General features: G+C 35.9%; 1 protein-coding gene and 1 long non-coding RNA gene across 2 annotated transcripts in view; both read right to left on the reverse strand.

The window, feature by feature from the left end:
* LOC124638801 (cytochrome b5 reductase 4) overlaps positions 1 to 18213 on the reverse strand; it is a 71265-nt gene that overhangs the window by 41056 nt on the left and 11996 nt on the right. Inside the window, exon 2 of the mRNA XM_047175907.1 lies at positions 16404 to 16743. Coding sequence (XP_047031863.1) covers positions 16404 to 16737 — 334 coding nt within the window. The 5' untranslated portion in view covers positions 16738 to 16743. The remainder of the gene's footprint in view (positions 1 to 16403; positions 16744 to 18213) is intronic.
* LOC124638805 lies at positions 5269 to 6473 on the reverse strand. The gene is made up of 4 exons (XR_006985406.1): positions 6297 to 6473; positions 6091 to 6186; positions 5802 to 5868; positions 5269 to 5726 (listed from the first exon to the last, which is right to left on the reverse strand). It is a non-coding gene; the product is annotated as an uncharacterized LOC124638805 (long non-coding RNA).

Below are 18213 nucleotides of genomic sequence, written 5' to 3' on the forward strand. Positions count from 1 at the left end.
ACAGCAGAGTAATGTTTTCATACAAAAGTTACTATCTACATGCATACTAAAAAGTTATGATATTTTAATTGGATTAGTATTAATTGTATTGCACGACTGCACGAGTATGTAAACTTCAAGCTAACATTTGTGCTTTTAGTTCTGATTGGTACCTATACCTTCACCTGGATAAGTTAATAACGATAAATCCTATATAAAAACGATATTGGAATGATTCTAAGTTGAAAATACATGACATTGATGCGAAAGGGTGGGGTGTGTGAACCCTAGCAATAAGGGAGCTTCAGCCCCGAGGGGAACAATAAACGCGAAGGTAAACGAATACATAGGTTATTTGCTGGAAGTGTAACTCATAATAGCGGTGTTTTCTTCACAAATGTGGCTGTACCCTCTTTGCGTGTTTAAAGAGCAATCATAACAGAAGTTGTAAAGATATTAAAATAAATTGTCTTAAGTTTAGATGAGATTTTTTTCATAAATCTGTTTATTCTATCTATTCAAAATGGTTCTTGTGTAAAACCACAGAGTGCGGTTTTCTTCGGTTATTATGGTTTAAAAAGGAATAAGCTATCAAGAGAGTAATGCAGGAGTTCTGAGATTTCCCATCGAGAGTCGAGCGTTTCAATCAATTGCGTGCCGAAGTTCAGACGACAGGTATTAATTGATCTCTATTATTAGTAGGCTAAAAGCCTGTCTACATAAATAATATAAATAGATATTTTTTCCTTTTACCAACCAATAAGCCTTTCAACAATAAAAATATCTACCCAAATTGATCTTATTGAATAAGAAAACCTCTCTTTGACAGAAAATGTTGTATTAGATTCAGGGAAGTGAACACAAGGTATGTAGTAATTCGACTTTTATCCAATTGTAATATCCGATGTACGGAACCCACGGACAACGAGTGCTATTTTCTGCCAAAGAAAATTCGCAATAATCGTCCAATCGTTCATGTGGAAATCCGATAACAATTTGTGAGTAGACAATGTGTACACGTGTAAAGAAAAGATTTTTGGACCAATCTCTCAGAAGACAGAACAATGGAAAATGATTTTTCTCAAGAGACCTTTCATGTTCTAATAGGTAAGTATGAGAAATGGTTTTAATATTTCTTATTAATGGTTCGATCAAATTCGAATTGTTCCATACAGAGTACCTATAGAGGAAAACGAGCCATTAAATATGAAATGTTTTCTATCACCTTCTGAAATTGTGACGAGATGTCTCATAAAAGCACAAAAAAAGAGGCGCATATGTCCTCAAAAATTCCAATTCACTTAGCAACACAATTATTTTTGTATAATATTTTTATTTTAAAATTCCGTAGTGCACTCTATGTGAAAAGGTGTACGTCTTAAAAGGGTTTGTTAAACAAATAAAAACTAAGTGTTAGTAAGATAGATAAAGCCATTTAAAGTTGGTCGTTATTCTAAAGGTAATATATCTTAAAGAAAGCTTCTGTTCACTGAGTATGCAAGATTTTCGCTTAAAACGCTCAGGAAGCGGAAATTTCTAAAAGCAATTTTGAGCAATAACGTTGCAATGTATTAGAATGAAAAATGTATAGAGAATATTTTCCATATTGTGCCGTTCATTTTATCACGTTCTAGACGTAATAAGGAAAGGCAGGCGTCGCCGAAATAAAAGCGGAATAAGACAATATGATAACTGTGAACTTTATTATTAAACGTAATAACAGCTGGTATTACCTGTAGCAACTAAGTGGAAATTTCACATAACACGAGCAAGAGATAGTCCATTACTTTTTACTGCCTTGGCCGTCCCTAAAGTGTTAATAACAACTACATAAACAGGTTCACCAGCTATACGTATAAATCGTGCAGGCTGTGGTAGTGGAGGGGGGGGCAGGGGCTTGGCAAAGATAGACCGTGTTTATCTTGGCTCCGGGAAACTTGGCGCCTCCAGACGCTGATCACAGAAATTTGTTTACAAGACAACAATGACCCATTTTTATACCTGTCATAATATCTTTTATTCTGTTAGAGGGACGTAATTTGCAACCCAAATAATACTCATAATTTAGATCAGTGTGGCTTTCTTTTCATTGTTATTGCGTCATTGATATCACTCCAGTTTTTCTTGGTGTTATGTAGATCAGATTACTTTTTTATTTAGATTCATTTGTCGCGATTAACTTTTGGCACAATTCCATATCATCTTCGCCTCGGCCTACAAGTTTTAAGACGTCGTATTTCAGCATTGTAGAAACATTTCAATAACGTCTACAAAATGTGTTGCTAAATGTACTAACATAATGTATCCACACACCACACTAGATCAAAATGTGAATAAAATACAAATATTATAAAAAGGACTTCAAAATAAATTCTGGTTAAACTGGAACCAGTCTTGAATAATGTTCATAACGAATAAAGTACCATTGACCCGGATCATTATTGCGATAGCGAAAACTTGACACGTTCATTTCAATATAATTGCTGTGGTTTAACATTTCCTTTCATCCTTTGAGGTTACATTTGTTTCACTCGACTTTGATTCCAGTCCTGATTAATTTTGGCAGAATTCCATATCATTAGTGGAAGTGGGCTTCATAAGGCTGTGCCTAAGTGCACGTTACAATATCGACAGTTTCACACATGCTAACTTACCAATACTGTGCTACTGAATAACTTTACTTAAATAATTCATGCTGACTAATAGATGTGATTATCTAAAGGGTTTCTCTGTAACCGCTGCCATGAGAGGACCGGAACATATATGGAGGGCAGTAACGCAGAAAATGGAGACTTTCAAGGACACAACGTTCAGTAATGTAGGAAACGAGAAGCTGATCCAGAGGGCAACAAACAAATGAAGTCGTTGGTTGGAAAAGAGAAAAGCCAACGATTTGTTATAATCTTTCAACACACATAGCATTTGATGTTCGAATTTCAACGGGGCGAAACAAAAAGCAAACGCTGCGAGGAAAAACCCTTCAAGTGAAGCCGGAAACGGAACTAACGAGCAATTTCACCGCTCAAGTTGAACCACACAACTGTTACCAACATATATGGACGTCAGACGTATATTCTGACTAGGTTGTGCTGAGTTTGTTAACGTGACCCGTATATTCGTAGCAAGTTGACATATTTGATTGCACGGCCATTGTATTCCTGAACCTAGCATGATATACGTTTGCAAACCTGCGTCAGAATTTATGCATATTAACATATGCTTGTTATTTTCTAGCTGTTGCATTGCTTCATGAGAAATTTTGGATATACTCAGAAGTTACTACAAAAAATCATTTCAAGCAACTGCTACCTATACAAGGTGTTGATTTGCATTTGTGCCATACTTCAGGAGGAGGTCATAAAATACGTAAATAATCGATTGGAATTACAGTAGACGGGAAATAGCTAATATGTACTGCTTTTTTTGTTATTGTAATGTCGTAGTATTTCAGAAGTAATCCAATTTTATGAATGAAAATCATGAATAATCGTTGCGTATGCTTTGTGTTTGCGTTTGTGTGAGGGCGCAGCACGGTTTTAAGGCCAGTAACACACGCGTCAAGTTCAAATACGGCTAGATGACATTGAAGGAATTCCGAAAAAAAAAGATTAAAACAAAAAAATACGTACCAATTTTCTTATTGATTTGGGACGAGAATCATTAGCATAATTACGTCCTTGACACGGATGCAAATCAACAGCTTGTATAAATGTGACATTTGATGATCGATGTATTAATTTTCAGTTGAACCCCAAGTAAAAGAACTCTCATTCATCTTCCTTTTACTTCGACATATTTGTACTGTACGAGGTAAGACAGCGGTAAGTTTATTTCATGAATATTTCATAACTGAAATACAACTCTAAAACTCTCTAAAAGATTGGTTGGTGGAGCTAGCAATCGAAAAAAAAAACACTAAAGCTAACTTGGGCTTTGAAATAAATCTGGATATACAGATATACAATAACTGGGTACGTATCACAACATGTCTAAGGGCAATCAAGTAGAAACTGCATATTTCAATAGTCCGCTTCTACAAATAGGGAAAGCGGCGCGCATCGTTCCACCTCGCTGTGACCCAATTCCTGAGCTGCTACAAATGCAAGATGACCAGCTCGCATAGACTACGTTTGCGCATAGGAACGGACCATTGTGCATGCATAGTAGGTAGCCTTTACGCAAAAAAGATTGGAAAAAGCATTGAATTTTTTGTTTGCATGCAAAAGATTTTCGTTAGTTTCGTGTTTTGTTAGGGGCTTTTGAATGGAAGAGCAGGTTCAGGGTGACCTTTAAACTTAAGGGTTTAAAGTTCGTCCCTGGTCTTAGTTCCATGGCTCTTTGGTGGAGTGAAGCGGTGTGAAAAATAAAAAGTTATAGTAGCACTTTTGCTACTTGCTTGTCGATCTACCCTGTCTTTTTTCCTATAAAAAGAGTTGCAGAGTTATTTGCATAAGAATGAAATTCCGCTTGCTACAACAACACTTGCTAGACAATATATAGCATCATGTCACATTCACATCACGACTACAAAGACATTAAAACAATACCTGTTAACTGGGTACCGATAACTCAGTTAATTTGTATTAAATTGTGAAATCGATTTAACTATCAATGGAATAAGTGGTTTGAACTCGAACAACTTGTACGTATGTCATTCAAACTGTTTTAATACGCATGATTTGATGCGATTATAGGTATCGTATATCTCGTTTCACTATAGCGTATTATGTCTATTAATCTGGGATTGTATTAGTACTAGTGGAAAACCCGGCTTCGCTCGGGTGAAATTTGGCTCATAATACACGTCTATTGCAAAATGTAGGTAGAAATTTCTGTAGTCATTGGGTCTCAAGAAATATTAAAGGAATAAGCAAGGCATAGATTCGTATAGCTTCGTTCGTTATGTTTAATAAATATAATAAATAAAAACTGCAAAAGTTTTTACACAAATTATTTTCATTTCAAATTAACATTCAAAATAAACTATAGTTCGGCCATTCAGAGAATGCGTTCCTGACACGTCGCGATTGAACTGACGACGTAACTACATTCATTGATTATTGATATAATAATGTTGTTTTAATGCTCCTCAATTGTTAAAACGGTAAACAACCAGCAAAAATATTTTTATCGTAACTGCAACGCCATTGCAAAGTTACGTCGTCAGTTCAATCGCGACGTGTCAGGAACGCATTCTCTGAATGGCCGAACTATAACACAAATTAACAAAACATATAATTTTTAAGGTTTACTCTGTGTAAACCTCTTTGTTTTAAGCACTCAGTCTTTTTCTTTACTTTGACAGGTAGATAAGTACTTACTAATTTTAAAAATAAAATATGAAATTGTGGTTCTTTATCCAAATTGGCTAAATCAAGAATAATATTAGGAAGTATGTAAATTGTAATTTTACAATGAGTACTTATCCGAGAATTTGGCAAAGGTACTTATAAAAAAATATTCTCTATTATACATCAGAGGTTGATTATCACAAAATTTCTCTATATATAACATTTTTCGATAAATATTTATCACCTTTCAAGCCTTGTTCAGTGGTATTGATAATTTGAATTTTTACATCATCGAATCTTCGAACTCGAAATAATTGCCGAGGAAGTTTAAAATCAATTGCTTCATTCAAACATCTTTCCCATTCTTGATCGTCAAAAAGGAGCTTGAGCAGCTTCTCGAAATGAGTTGTAAATAATATTTTCATAAGTTCTAACATTCAACTCTTCGTTATCGACCTTAAAGGAGAAAATATATTAGATAAATATTCAAATAATAATAACTATTGTGAATGTATGTAGGTATATCCTCACATCTCTATCTGGTAATAAGTATTATTTTTCATTTTACAGCCACAGCACTCGCAATAATTGAAATTATCTGCAAAAATATATTATACAATTAATAATGTCTATTGTATAATAAGAGCCAGCCAAGTTCAAGTGGAACTTGCGCATGAAGGGGTTCATTTCATTATCGAGAAAAACGGTGAAAAAATCGTGTCTGTTTCTGTATGTGTTCATGACACCTCAACACAGGCTATGCGTGTGGTCATTTATTATTATTTGTCGAATTATAGAGAAAAAATATTGAGCCGCTTACCGAGTATAATGTTGTCGCATTCCACACATCGACTGCACATTTGCTTTTGTTTGCCATCTCTTGCAAATATTTTGCCATCACAAAAATTGCATGTCACTGGAAGTAAATAAGTACTTATTTTATTTTTAAATGCAGAAGGCTCACAATCCACACTTTAAGAAGAAAACAAAACAAAATTCACTTAAAAACACAACCTGCCTACATACCTACTAAAATACTACACACCATCTTTACGAAGAGCCCTTCGCTCCATCCACTTTCCACAATTGTGACAATGTTTACCAAATGCACGGAGATTCGGCTGTTAACAAAATGATATAGGTATCATCAAACAAAAGACTAAACGAAGACAGAGACACGACCAACGAAACATTTTATGAAATACTTACGATTTTCGGCAGGATGTGTGTAATCCAAACAAAGTAAATGACAATGACATTTGAACAACTAAATGACATTTGAACTAAAACTTCGACTTTGAGGTTATGGTTATTATTCTTCTTTCTATGGTTTTTATCGCAATCGGCCAATCTTATGCTACGTTCACACGCGCGCCGCGCAACCCAGCGGGCTGCCTGGCGGGCTGCGCGGCGTGCAGCCCGTCGCGGGCAGGCGGACATTCAAGCTGTTCACACGCGCGCCGTCGTGTCAGTCAGTGCAAGAATGGCGAGCAGCGAGGATCTCGGTGTTGTTGCTGTCATAGCCTTTGGCTTAACTTATTTTTATTGGAAAAATAATCAAAATGATGAACGACGTTAACCATTCCGCCATGTTGTTATCTTCGATCGTAGCGACTTTCTTAGAACGTTTAATCGTCACGAAAGCGCAGGAGAGACTGACTGCCCGCGCGCGTGTAAACAAACAGTCGCCGGGCGCCCGCACATTCATCCTTTGAACTTTGCCAAAAAACCGACACTCGACCGATTCGCGGCGTTCACGGGCACGGGCGCGTTCACGGGCTCGGGCGTACCGTTTACACGCTCGTGAACGTGACTGTGCCCGTTGAATGTCGATTTGAACGCGCGCGTGTGAACGTACCATTAGGTTTAAAGAAAAAACACATAACAAAAAGTATATCATAAAAAAGTGTCAAAAACAATATTTTCGCGAAACGTCAACGACTGACGAAAAGTATTTTTTGATAAGATTCACTAAACGTTGGCGATGCGTATCTAAGCAACGTTTATTAACTACCCAAGATGGCGACTGTGGTTTGCTTGTCAGTGCAATTGAAATTTAACGAAATTCTCCATAATCCGAATTTTGCGGGTATATGTTGTCGACTCAAAATTAATATTTTTTTATGTTTTGTTATTCATATAAGGTTTCGATCGAGTCTACCGTACCCTTTGACGAAATTATTAATATAGATATAGTCGTGGTGGCCTAGTGGGTAAAGGACCAACCTCTCAAGTATGAGGGCGCGGGTTCGATCCCAAGTCAGGCAAGTACCAATGCAGCTTTTCTAAGTTTGTATGTACTTTCTAAGTATATCTTAGACACCAATGACTGTGTTTCGGATGGCACGTTAAACTGAAGGTCCCGGCTGTCACTGAACATCCTTGGCAGTCGTTACGGGTAGTCAGAAGCCAGTAAGTCTGACACCAGTCTAACCAAGGGGTATCGGGTTGCCCGGGTAACTGGGTTGAGGAGGTCAGATAGGCAGTCGCTTCTTGTAAAGCACTGGTACTCAGCTGAATCCGGTTAGACTGGAAGCCGACCCCAACATGATTGGGAAAAAGGCTCGGAGGATGATGATGAATCTGGGATTGTATTAGGTAGTCTTGAATTAATAGGTACGCATGTACTGCCAATAAGATACACGTTTATGATAAGTTATCACGCGAATTCATCATTCAGTTGCAACTTAACATGATAGGATATTGGTGAACATTTTGATGAGTCCAATGACGCATCACTTTCGACTAATGTCTGAGAACATGTACTTATGTATTTGTATCATAGCGCACCGAATCAAGGTTAATTCAGCAAAACGCATCGTCACATAATATATGAACGAAATAAAATAACGCGTTGAAGCCAGCCAGTATGAAATAATATTATCTCATAACGAAAAAACGTCAAGACCTTTCCTCGGAAAACTTTACTTCATATATATTAGTTCCATAACAGAACTCGGTCTCGCTTCGAATATGTTATTAGAACTTTCTGTTTTCCTATCAACACGCACCCATATGAAATACGTGAGTAATGGTCTGTGCGGCTCATAAAATAATTACGATGACTAAGGTGTTACACAAAATATTGCTTTATAATAATCAATAAAGGCTATTAGTAAAATAAAGAGTGCCTAAGTCAACATTTACCAAAGATTTAACTAAAATTTACGATCCATTAACAAAATAAACAAAAAGCTACTTGGCTCTGTGATTGAAGCAAATAGACAATTTAATATCGAAACGAATTTTGAACTTTTGATTTTGGCATTCAAATATTACTCGAACTATAACTGCTATGCTAAGTCAGTGAAGAATATCATATCCAAAAGTTCAACTAAACTTCAAGACAACAACAACTAACTGCCAAAAGTTTCTAACAACAAGCGACATTAAGGAAATAAAATGACTACGTAGGCTGAACATTATATCATAACGGGAACCTTACTAAAAGTAATAAATAAGGTGAAGATGTTATGGTATTTTGTATAATTTAATTAAACCAGAGAATTTCTTAAAGACTTGCACGCACCTGCGACACGACTTCGTTTAATATTTCCACTAAAATAAATATGAAAAGACTAACGAGGAATTTAATTTCTTAACGAGTCTCCTTGCTAAATATTATTTGCATTTCGTTTATAATATTTTCACTTACCGGAATCATCTGAATCCGTATGTGAGCACTCACTCGCACGTTTCTTGGCGAAAACGCAACAAAACATTTTTAATTCCCGAGCGGAGCGAAGTGGCCGCTTGACCTATCGCTGCCAACTGTCTTGTGGGCAAATTAACAAACAATCAATAGCCCATTAAAATGCAGGACGCCGTCACTCCAAAAAGGCTTAGCTATATTATGACATCACAGAATGATACAATGTTACTCCCTGTCAAGCACAGTTACCCACTGTATTTGTACAATAAAGTGTATATAGGTACACAAAGTTACAGTTTACATAACGAGCAAATTGAGTTCTCTGAAATTTTGTTCAGAATTTGAAGTTGAGCACGTAGACATTTTATTAACTGCACTGGCGTTTTATAGTTATGATATTTGTTTTTTAATGGAAGCGCTCTAGTTTTGCCTTTACAATTTGATTTCCAAAGCCGACGTTATTAACCCGTGGTCGCGAGCGTGATATTATGAATTTTAAAATAACCCGTTAACAGCTATTCCACGTATTATTGAAAGCCGATAAATCATTGCTTCTCTTAGGTACATACATAGGTGTTTCAGAAATAAGTAATAGATCACTTTTATATTTACTTGGTTACAAATGCGTAAAGCGACTATACTTGAGCAAGCTTGGTGATCAATCTTCTCTTTGTGAGAAGATGCTCGTGCCAGGTGAACAGGGTAAATTCATATGATAATTATTATACCAAAAATTGGTACATATTTAAGCACAGTATTTATACCTAATTTGAGCAGCTTTTGTTATGATGTAATTGCGGTCGACAAGCCCAAATGATTCAGCGTTCCCATTATCCAATTTTGCATTTCAGCAACATGAATTTATGGATTCTGATTGCCACGCACGTCAATCTGTTCTATTATTACTATACATAGTAGTGTATGTTCAGTAATGCTTGCTAACCTATATCGAATACTGCTGTTTAAATGTAAGGACGTTGTACGACACCCGTGGGACATTCTTGTGACCACTTAAATTAATTACAGCAATCTTTTAGTAGATACTTTTACTTTTCCAGGGAGTTCGTTCGCGTATGTATCGGATTTTCTAAAATAATTTAGTATGTAGACAAAGCCCTGAATGTTCGTTTTGGTTGGGAAAACTCTCAGGTACAGTAATAGCATATAATTGAGTTAAATAACTAACTTTAGTTCGGACAGAAGGGAGCGATGTTAACAGAACAAAATACCGCCCACACAACAATTTAGCTCTAATCGTCATTGCGATTCGTATAAAAGCCTCTAAATAGAGGGATTATTGGAATTGTGTAGTTTATTTAGCCGTTTTCATTAATGAAAAGGTCAGTAAGTAGCTATTGGAAAATTTCCCGAAAACATTTTGAAAGAGAAGAATTTTCCACTAATAGAGAATACTTCGAATAAGAATTTAAGCTTAACCATATTTATCATTTAATCCCATTTCGAGGGAATCACGGCCTTGGTACAAATACGTGAGCGACGCTTTAGCTACGATACAGGCATTTGAAACAGTAATGTTAATATCGTAAGTCGCACCCTTACAATAAAAGTCTACGTGGGTATTGGTGAGGACAGAAGGCCAGGTAGTGGGTAACGTCACCTGTCACGTAGCACCGCACCATGAGTAATAAATCGAGGCCCCATCATTTGTCTCAATTACTTCCACCTTAGCTAGTTGAAAAACCTTTGTGGATGCCTTTTCTTTTATTCTTTTCGACCAGCATTTTCTTGTAAATTAAAAAGTAACCCACTTTTTCAGCGTCTGAGTTGTAGCAGTTACATTTTAGAATTCTTAAAGACATTTTGCATTTATTCATACTTTTAATGAACATGCCGAACCTCGTAATACATATTTCAACGACAACTATGTTTTCTAAACATAACTATATATTTTTTTTGTAACTTTCACTTGGCCTTTAGGTTAACAATGCGAACCGAATTTAGGATCTCATTACGTCCCTGACAGTGTGACCTTCTACTGGATTTACACTATTCGTCCCAAGATGCTATCGATTCCAACGATAGCTTTTTTATCTCGAAGAAAATCTTGTCGACAAAAAACTGTTTTGAAAGGTATCCTTGAAGAATAAGAAATATTTGTAAGAGAAAAATCATCAATTATGCCCGGACGCTGCCCATGGGTCTCCGAAATTGCCTCCTCATTTTATAATCCGTAAATAAATCACTCCTGTTTGTTCAGGACGCTTTTTACGGATATGTTTTTATTATCAGGCTCGGCCCGCGAACAATGGCCAATGACTTTCAGTTATCAAATTCACGTCAAAGTTGTTTAGGGTTAAACCGGGACCATTGTCTGTTTTGAACATTTGGTCCCTACTGTAGAAAGTTTAAGACATTTTCGTGAATGGTATGGTACACGAGTAATGAACTCCTGAAACTCAATTCTCATCAAATTGTCAAATAGTAATTCCAAAACTGTTACTTGGACTTTTGGGAGAAAGGGTTCTTGATAATATCGAAGTGCTATTGTACTCTGGGACTCTATGGTAACGTTAACTGATTAATTAGGTATATCTGCTTCAAAGAGACCCTTTAGTTCAAAGTTACTTGTTTGAAGTAACTAATGGAACAAGGTTTGCTATAATTCAGCCAATACATAGTTTGTACATTGTAGCGAAGTTTGACGAAATAACTTCTCAGTATAAATTATTCGGATCAAATGTTTATTCTTCTTTGTGTTGAAGTATGGAGTAGTTCACTGTTGTCTTTTCATCGCTTAATCACTATTAGAGTCATAATTTAAATACGTAAATAAATTGAGTACTGAGCGAGGAAAATTTATTTGTATACAATTTAAAATAAGGCTTTGACAGAGATAACGTTCTTTGAAGTGGAGTTGAGACCCTTGTGTAATTGGTTAAATTGTTTGATGGGCCAGTTATATTTTTGAAGACAAAGTGAACACTATAAGTAACTTATTTAGGACAATGTGACGAATCTTTTGATATTTTGGGTAAGTGTACAAATACAAAATATAAGTTGGATTTATAACAATAGTATGAATTCTCACTCCTGACTGTCCTAATGGGCAATAAAGAGACCCATGTGTAACAATAAATGTTTATTTAATGATATAATCGAGTTAATGGGCAAGATAAAATTAAACAAACGCGACATTCCACTAATTAGCGATAACGAAGAACAGTTATCTAACTTTTAGCAAAATAATGCGAATTTTCCATAACATAAGTACCTCCCACTCAAATACATTTGAGTAATGCTGAACCGCGGTAAAAGCTCAATGGACAAAGAACCGCTTATCCATCGTCCCGCGTTTCATTGGATTTATATCCATTTGGGTTTAGAGCAAATGGTTTTGTAAAGAAAATGAGGTGGAAAATAACCTGATGTGTCGGGGTCGGGGGGTCGGTGCCTCTGTCTGCCGTTCCACCAGCAGCCACAACACGGCATCCCGGGGCCTCACACCACCACTATTGTCTAACTTTGTCTTAGCATTATAACATGTGAAAGAGTTTGCCAACAACAAACAACAACCTATTCAACTATTGTCCTCCACAACAATTGTTCTATTCAATACAACTTAACATTGTAGGTGCTGGAAAACTGTTTCCTTTTAACCGATTATCTGGAGCTTTTATAAATTCACAAAATATTCATTTGTGTATGGGATAAAACTTTTCCCTCGGAAAGTTTCAATTTATTAGGTCTATAACACGCAAAGTTTTTGATTCTTTTGACAGTTTATCATTCTTGTCGTATGAGATCATTAATAGTGAATGTAGAACACGCTAATTTACAGGCATAGGACATACTAATTGCCACTTCACTTCACACGGTAAGGAAACTAAAGCGTATTAGTATCGGCATTGTGGAACAAAGCGGCACGGGACGCGCCCGCCCTCCGCCGCGTTCTGCGCTCAACTGCGGAATATGAATGAAGTCGATGAGGGTTTCTCATTTTCAGCGTCCTGAAAAAAATTGCTAAATCCTCATGTTTATTGGGGTCCCTTGAAGGCCAGGTTCAATGAGGGCACTTGTACCCTTGGCAATTGCTTATCAACTCAATTGCCACAATATAGTTCAATATCACGGAATATAGGCCGTAATGACGAAATAGTGGCCAATTCACACTTAATCTTGTCGAGCCTACTACGTTAATCTTAATAATGGGGAAATGTAGCGGCGTGGCAAGTTTGTTTATAAGGAAACTCACCAATCAATTGTTCTACTTTCCAAACGTAATTTAAGCATAAATGCTTTAGAAGACGAACGATCTTTTACCAGTTACGTAGCTTTAATTGCTAAAGTTGTATCAGTTAAATGGAAACAGTCACGAATATCGTTAACTTTAGAAGGTCACAGAAGGAACGGATGGCAAAGTTAGCAACGTTTGTTTATTTCCTTTCCAGGGAGCGGTTACTAAAAACAATATATTTTCTCCTCCCGTGCCAGACTTTTATATTCCCTAAATAAAAGCTTTTAAAAGGTTAATGAGGTTTTTGGAGTATTCACAAACGCCGGATTCAGCTTATAATATTTATTTACGAAAACATTTTTTTATGATTATCCCAGTTTTCTTGATAAGTTGGTATGAAAACGCATTTATAATAGGCCTAGGAATTGTGGTGAACCTAATAAAAAATGTGCCTACCAACATTTTTATGAAAGCTAAATTTGATTTCGTAATCGTATCAATGAAAAACCGCAACACATAATGGGTACTTGTAAGATAAAGCCGTTAACTTCACCTATGTCTTATCAAAACAATATTTAGAATACAGTTCCATCCACATTTCTTTCACATAATCCGCATTTCTACGCGAGAAGTAACATTAAATCAAGTAAATAATGTATGTTTCACCAGATTGCATTACAAATGGAAGAAAAACGAAACGCGGAAAGCTTTACTCAAACCGATTTCCATTCCGAAAGTTTTCAAGCAAGTGTAGGAAATGTCGGATGGTATAAAGAGTATTAGTAGTTATAAGTATTCATGTAGGTATTTTTCTAAATAGCAACACCAATATAATTATGACGATAATTTAATAATTTTGACGACCTTTATGGCATTGCGCCATCACCAAGCCGGACTGCCGAATCTGAGATCCCGGGTTCGATTCCCGGTTCGGTCGACATTTCGATCGTGGTCTGGGTGTTACAATATGTAATCATAAATATGTATATATGTAGTTTATCAGTTGTAGCACCCATAACACAAGTTAATTAATAACTTACCATGGGGCTAAAAAACCGTGTGTGAAAAGGTGACCCGACATTATTTATTTATTATTTATAATATTCTTGTGGAAGCCTTAAAGAAAAAGTGTCGTCACAACTCGTGTATTAGGGCGATGGGCAATCAAGCCCAACTGACAACTTTTACGATATCAATAAATTATTATTACTGACATAATATTTTATTTATTAGATCTGAGAGATATTGCAAAAGATTATTTTGTTTGTAGCACTTTTAGTTATAAACAACATATTATAGGTAAATTACTAAAAGTAATGGAATTTATTGATTAAATAGCCACTCCAGAAATGTTTTGGTTACGTTATAAACCCGTTGATAGGTACTTCAACAAATAATCCGCCATATTGTGCGGATTTCTAAGTATATCTTAGACACCAAATGACTGTGTTTCGGATGGCACGTTAAACTGTAGGTCCCGGCTGTCATTGAACATCCTTGGCAGTCGTTACGGGTAGTCAGAAGCCAGTAAGTCTGACACCAGTCTAATCAAGGGGTATCGGGTTGCCCGGGTAACTGGGTTGAGGAGGTCAGATAGGCAGTCGCTTCTTGTAAAGCACTGGTACTCAGCTGTATCCGGTTAGACTGGAAGCCTACCCCAACATAGTTTGGGAAAAAGGCTCGGAGGATGATGATGATGATTGTGCGGATTACAATGGACAGATTAACTGAATAGTTAATACTAACTGATACTGTATGTTACGGTACATTTACAGCGATCATTTAGATATTCAATCAAATCAGCAATCGGCAATACTGTGGTAATGGTTTTATTGGTTTAATTCAAGATCATTAAACTTATAAGGACATGGTTATCTAATTTATTACAGTGTGAAACTTTACCATACTCGCTATAAAATTTTCCTTTAGAACGTGTGTCAGTAAACCCACGTCTAGCTGAATCACTAAGCCTAAAAGCTTTGGTAATGTGGCTTATAGAAGTAATAAATAAAAAAGTTCTACAAATGGCCTAAGAAAACACCACTCATAATAGAAAATGTCCTACATCCAAAACTTAAGACGCCAGATTTTTATCACTCGGTATTAGGGTCGAGTATTAGGTATAGAAAGATTTACCAAAGTGTATAGCTATATTATATAGCTCCATAAGGGGGTTAATAGTAACTTTATTTTGATTTATAGAACTGTCGAAGGTGACATAAATTCAACAACATCCATTTAAGCAGATTAAACTGTCAGTTGGAAAATTACGAACATTTTAAACTATAGAATCGATGTTTATGAAAAGCCTTTTATAATAACAAAACCTCAAAACTTCGGCCACTTTTAGTAGTACACAATGTTAAAAAAGTAAAGACTTTAGTGCTAGGTTTAAAACCATGAACTTAATTAAACTTCATGGTTTAAAACCGGTACGTTTTTATGACAACGTTTTAGGTTTACCTAATTTTCAGGCCATCTGTAAAATGAAAATACATAATCTTTACACGACGCTATTTATAGTATTTATGAAAGTTAACATACCTAATTTTAATTAGGTATATTCAAAATGAAGATTAATATTAGGTCAGGTTCCGATTTCATTTTTAATTAAACAGATTTTAGTCAAGGCCAGCAATTGTTTCAGCTTTAAATTGTGAACAATGAGTGGCGTATATACTGATCAAGTTATGTGCTGAAATAATTCTCACATACATAGTTCGCTAGTAAATATCCCCAGAACACATGAAACAGAACGAGAATAGAATACAAAATGTGATGTGTTTTATTAAGTTTTGATCGGAAATGTGATTTAGTGAGTAACGTGTGCTTTGAATATTACATTTGTGGAAAAAATTGAGTTCGAATAAACGTGTTTCGTAAAATCTATTCATAACTTGATAACCTGTATCGAATTAGATAGCGAAGGTGTCTTAAAGTGAATCACCAACGGTAACACCTGCTGCGAATTAAATAAATGTAGGTATAGCTGGGTAATAATAGGCAGTAATAGATAATCAAAATTACCACGTACGTGAAAAATAGACATGACTAATATTAACGGAATTTCATCATTCGTAGGTAAGTACATACAATTGTCTGTCCCGTGTCCTTGAGATAACTGAAAGCAGCTTATGAACAGTAAGATATAGACTATCCACCTAGTTACAACTAATCTTCCATTATACGTTAAGCTCGCTTACAAGGAAAATCGCGCCATAGTCTTGTCTATTATCATGATGAGGATACTAATTGTGACAGTCATTTGTTAAATAATATCACTTACCGGTAGCCGAGCCGCTGTTCACCAAGGAGTTGTTCGTTGCAGCATTTGACGTAACAGGCTTCGGGTTCGGGTTAAGCAACGAGTTCGTTGACGACTGAGAGGAATTCTTCACGCGTGGCGACGTAGGCAACGACAAAGGAGAGGATAATCTTAAAGGTGACGTAGGAGTGCCCAAATGGGATGGAAGTGACATCTTAGAATCCGAGGAAATCATAGAATTTGACTTCAAAGATATATCGGATTTTTCCTCGGAAGCCTCGGGAGTACACAGTACTGTGGGCAATGACATTTTTAGGGAATTGCCGGTCTGCTCCCTTTCTGGTGATTCAGTCATGTTATTCTGAAATAAAAGAAACGAAATATTATTTAAAGTTTACAGTTGAAATATGGTTCACTGTCTGGTATGGTTCGGCGTACGGAGAATAAAATTAAAAGTAAACAGATTTATTTTTTAGCTATTCACGCTGCATAGTGCGAAAGCGGGTGTTATCGGGAGTAATTAATGATATATGAAGGTGATAACTGAAATACAGCTTTCAGTATAACAACAAACAGAGGGTTGACCTCGATACAGTTTCTTTGTTCTTTTAAAATAAAGGATATTATTTTGACACGTTGTTTACATACTTTCCAATATTGTTTACGTCGTTAGAGAACAAAGCGATGTCTGTATTTAACCGACATTTTAATATTTGTTTAGGGGCGGATTCAGCCCTTAGAATAGGTTGTGGGTACATTCATCTGATATGCTTAGAATTTTTGAAATTCATACTCTTACATTAATTAAAAGGTGACTACATGATGGCACATAGGAACAGTTTATGAAGGAGTGTATATCGTAGCACATAAGGGAGTGTGTAATCATGTGTAATATACGTATTTACTAAACAGAATTTGAATGCGGTATCTCAGATAAGACCTACATATCTTATTATACTGTGACTATACATAGGGGTAGTGTATATGGGGGACTAATAAGGAGTGTATAGGGGTAATAAGTAAAAGGGTAAGTACATATGAGATAAGGGAGTTTATTGGGGGAATATTTAAGAATAAGGGAGTACACAAAAGAAGAAATAAGTGTGTAAATTAGGGATATGAGCATGTCCACAGTGCCCACCATGACAAATCCACCACTGTGTTTGTATAATGAGACTGATTTCAAATCCTATATTAATACAGCTTCATCAACGAGCCTTTCAGTCCTCTGAAGATATGAAAGTAATATCTATTGTCTTCTAAAAATTACAGTCTTAATTTACAAAATATTTTGCTTTTGATCCTTATGAAAAGCTTCTTGAACGATGATGCTAATTATCTCCACCACCACATATTAAATCCTACATAAGGAGATGACTCCGATCAATAAATATGGGAACAAAATATTGTTTTTAGAAACAGGTTTGTTTTTCTTCCTCACTAGATATAACGGTATTTCTTTTAAGGATAGAATTATAGCATAAATGCCTTTATTTAGTTAAGGGCAACGACCTCACTATGGATACTTTTGAAACCTAATACGAGATCTTTGGTGGCACTAGTGATCAAAGGGTGATTGAAGTAATGCTTATTTATGAAAATTCGGGACTAAAACGATGCTATGGTATAATATATCGGGTGTGTCGTACCTAATCACATTAAATCCTATCACATATACTTTATGATATTCTATGGCGAATTAACCTTAACGTAGAAAAATTAACCTTATCCATTCAGTGGTTTAGCCACATGAGTCATTTTTCGTTTTCATAATTTACAACATCATGTGTAAACAGAGAAGTTAGGTAGAAGTATTCAATGTTTGGACCAG

This window comes from Helicoverpa zea, chromosome 18 (assembly GCF_022581195.2).
Source record: "Helicoverpa zea isolate HzStark_Cry1AcR chromosome 18, ilHelZeax1.1, whole genome shotgun sequence".
In the NCBI taxonomy this organism is placed as follows: domain Eukaryota; kingdom Metazoa; phylum Arthropoda; class Insecta; order Lepidoptera; family Noctuidae; genus Helicoverpa; species Helicoverpa zea.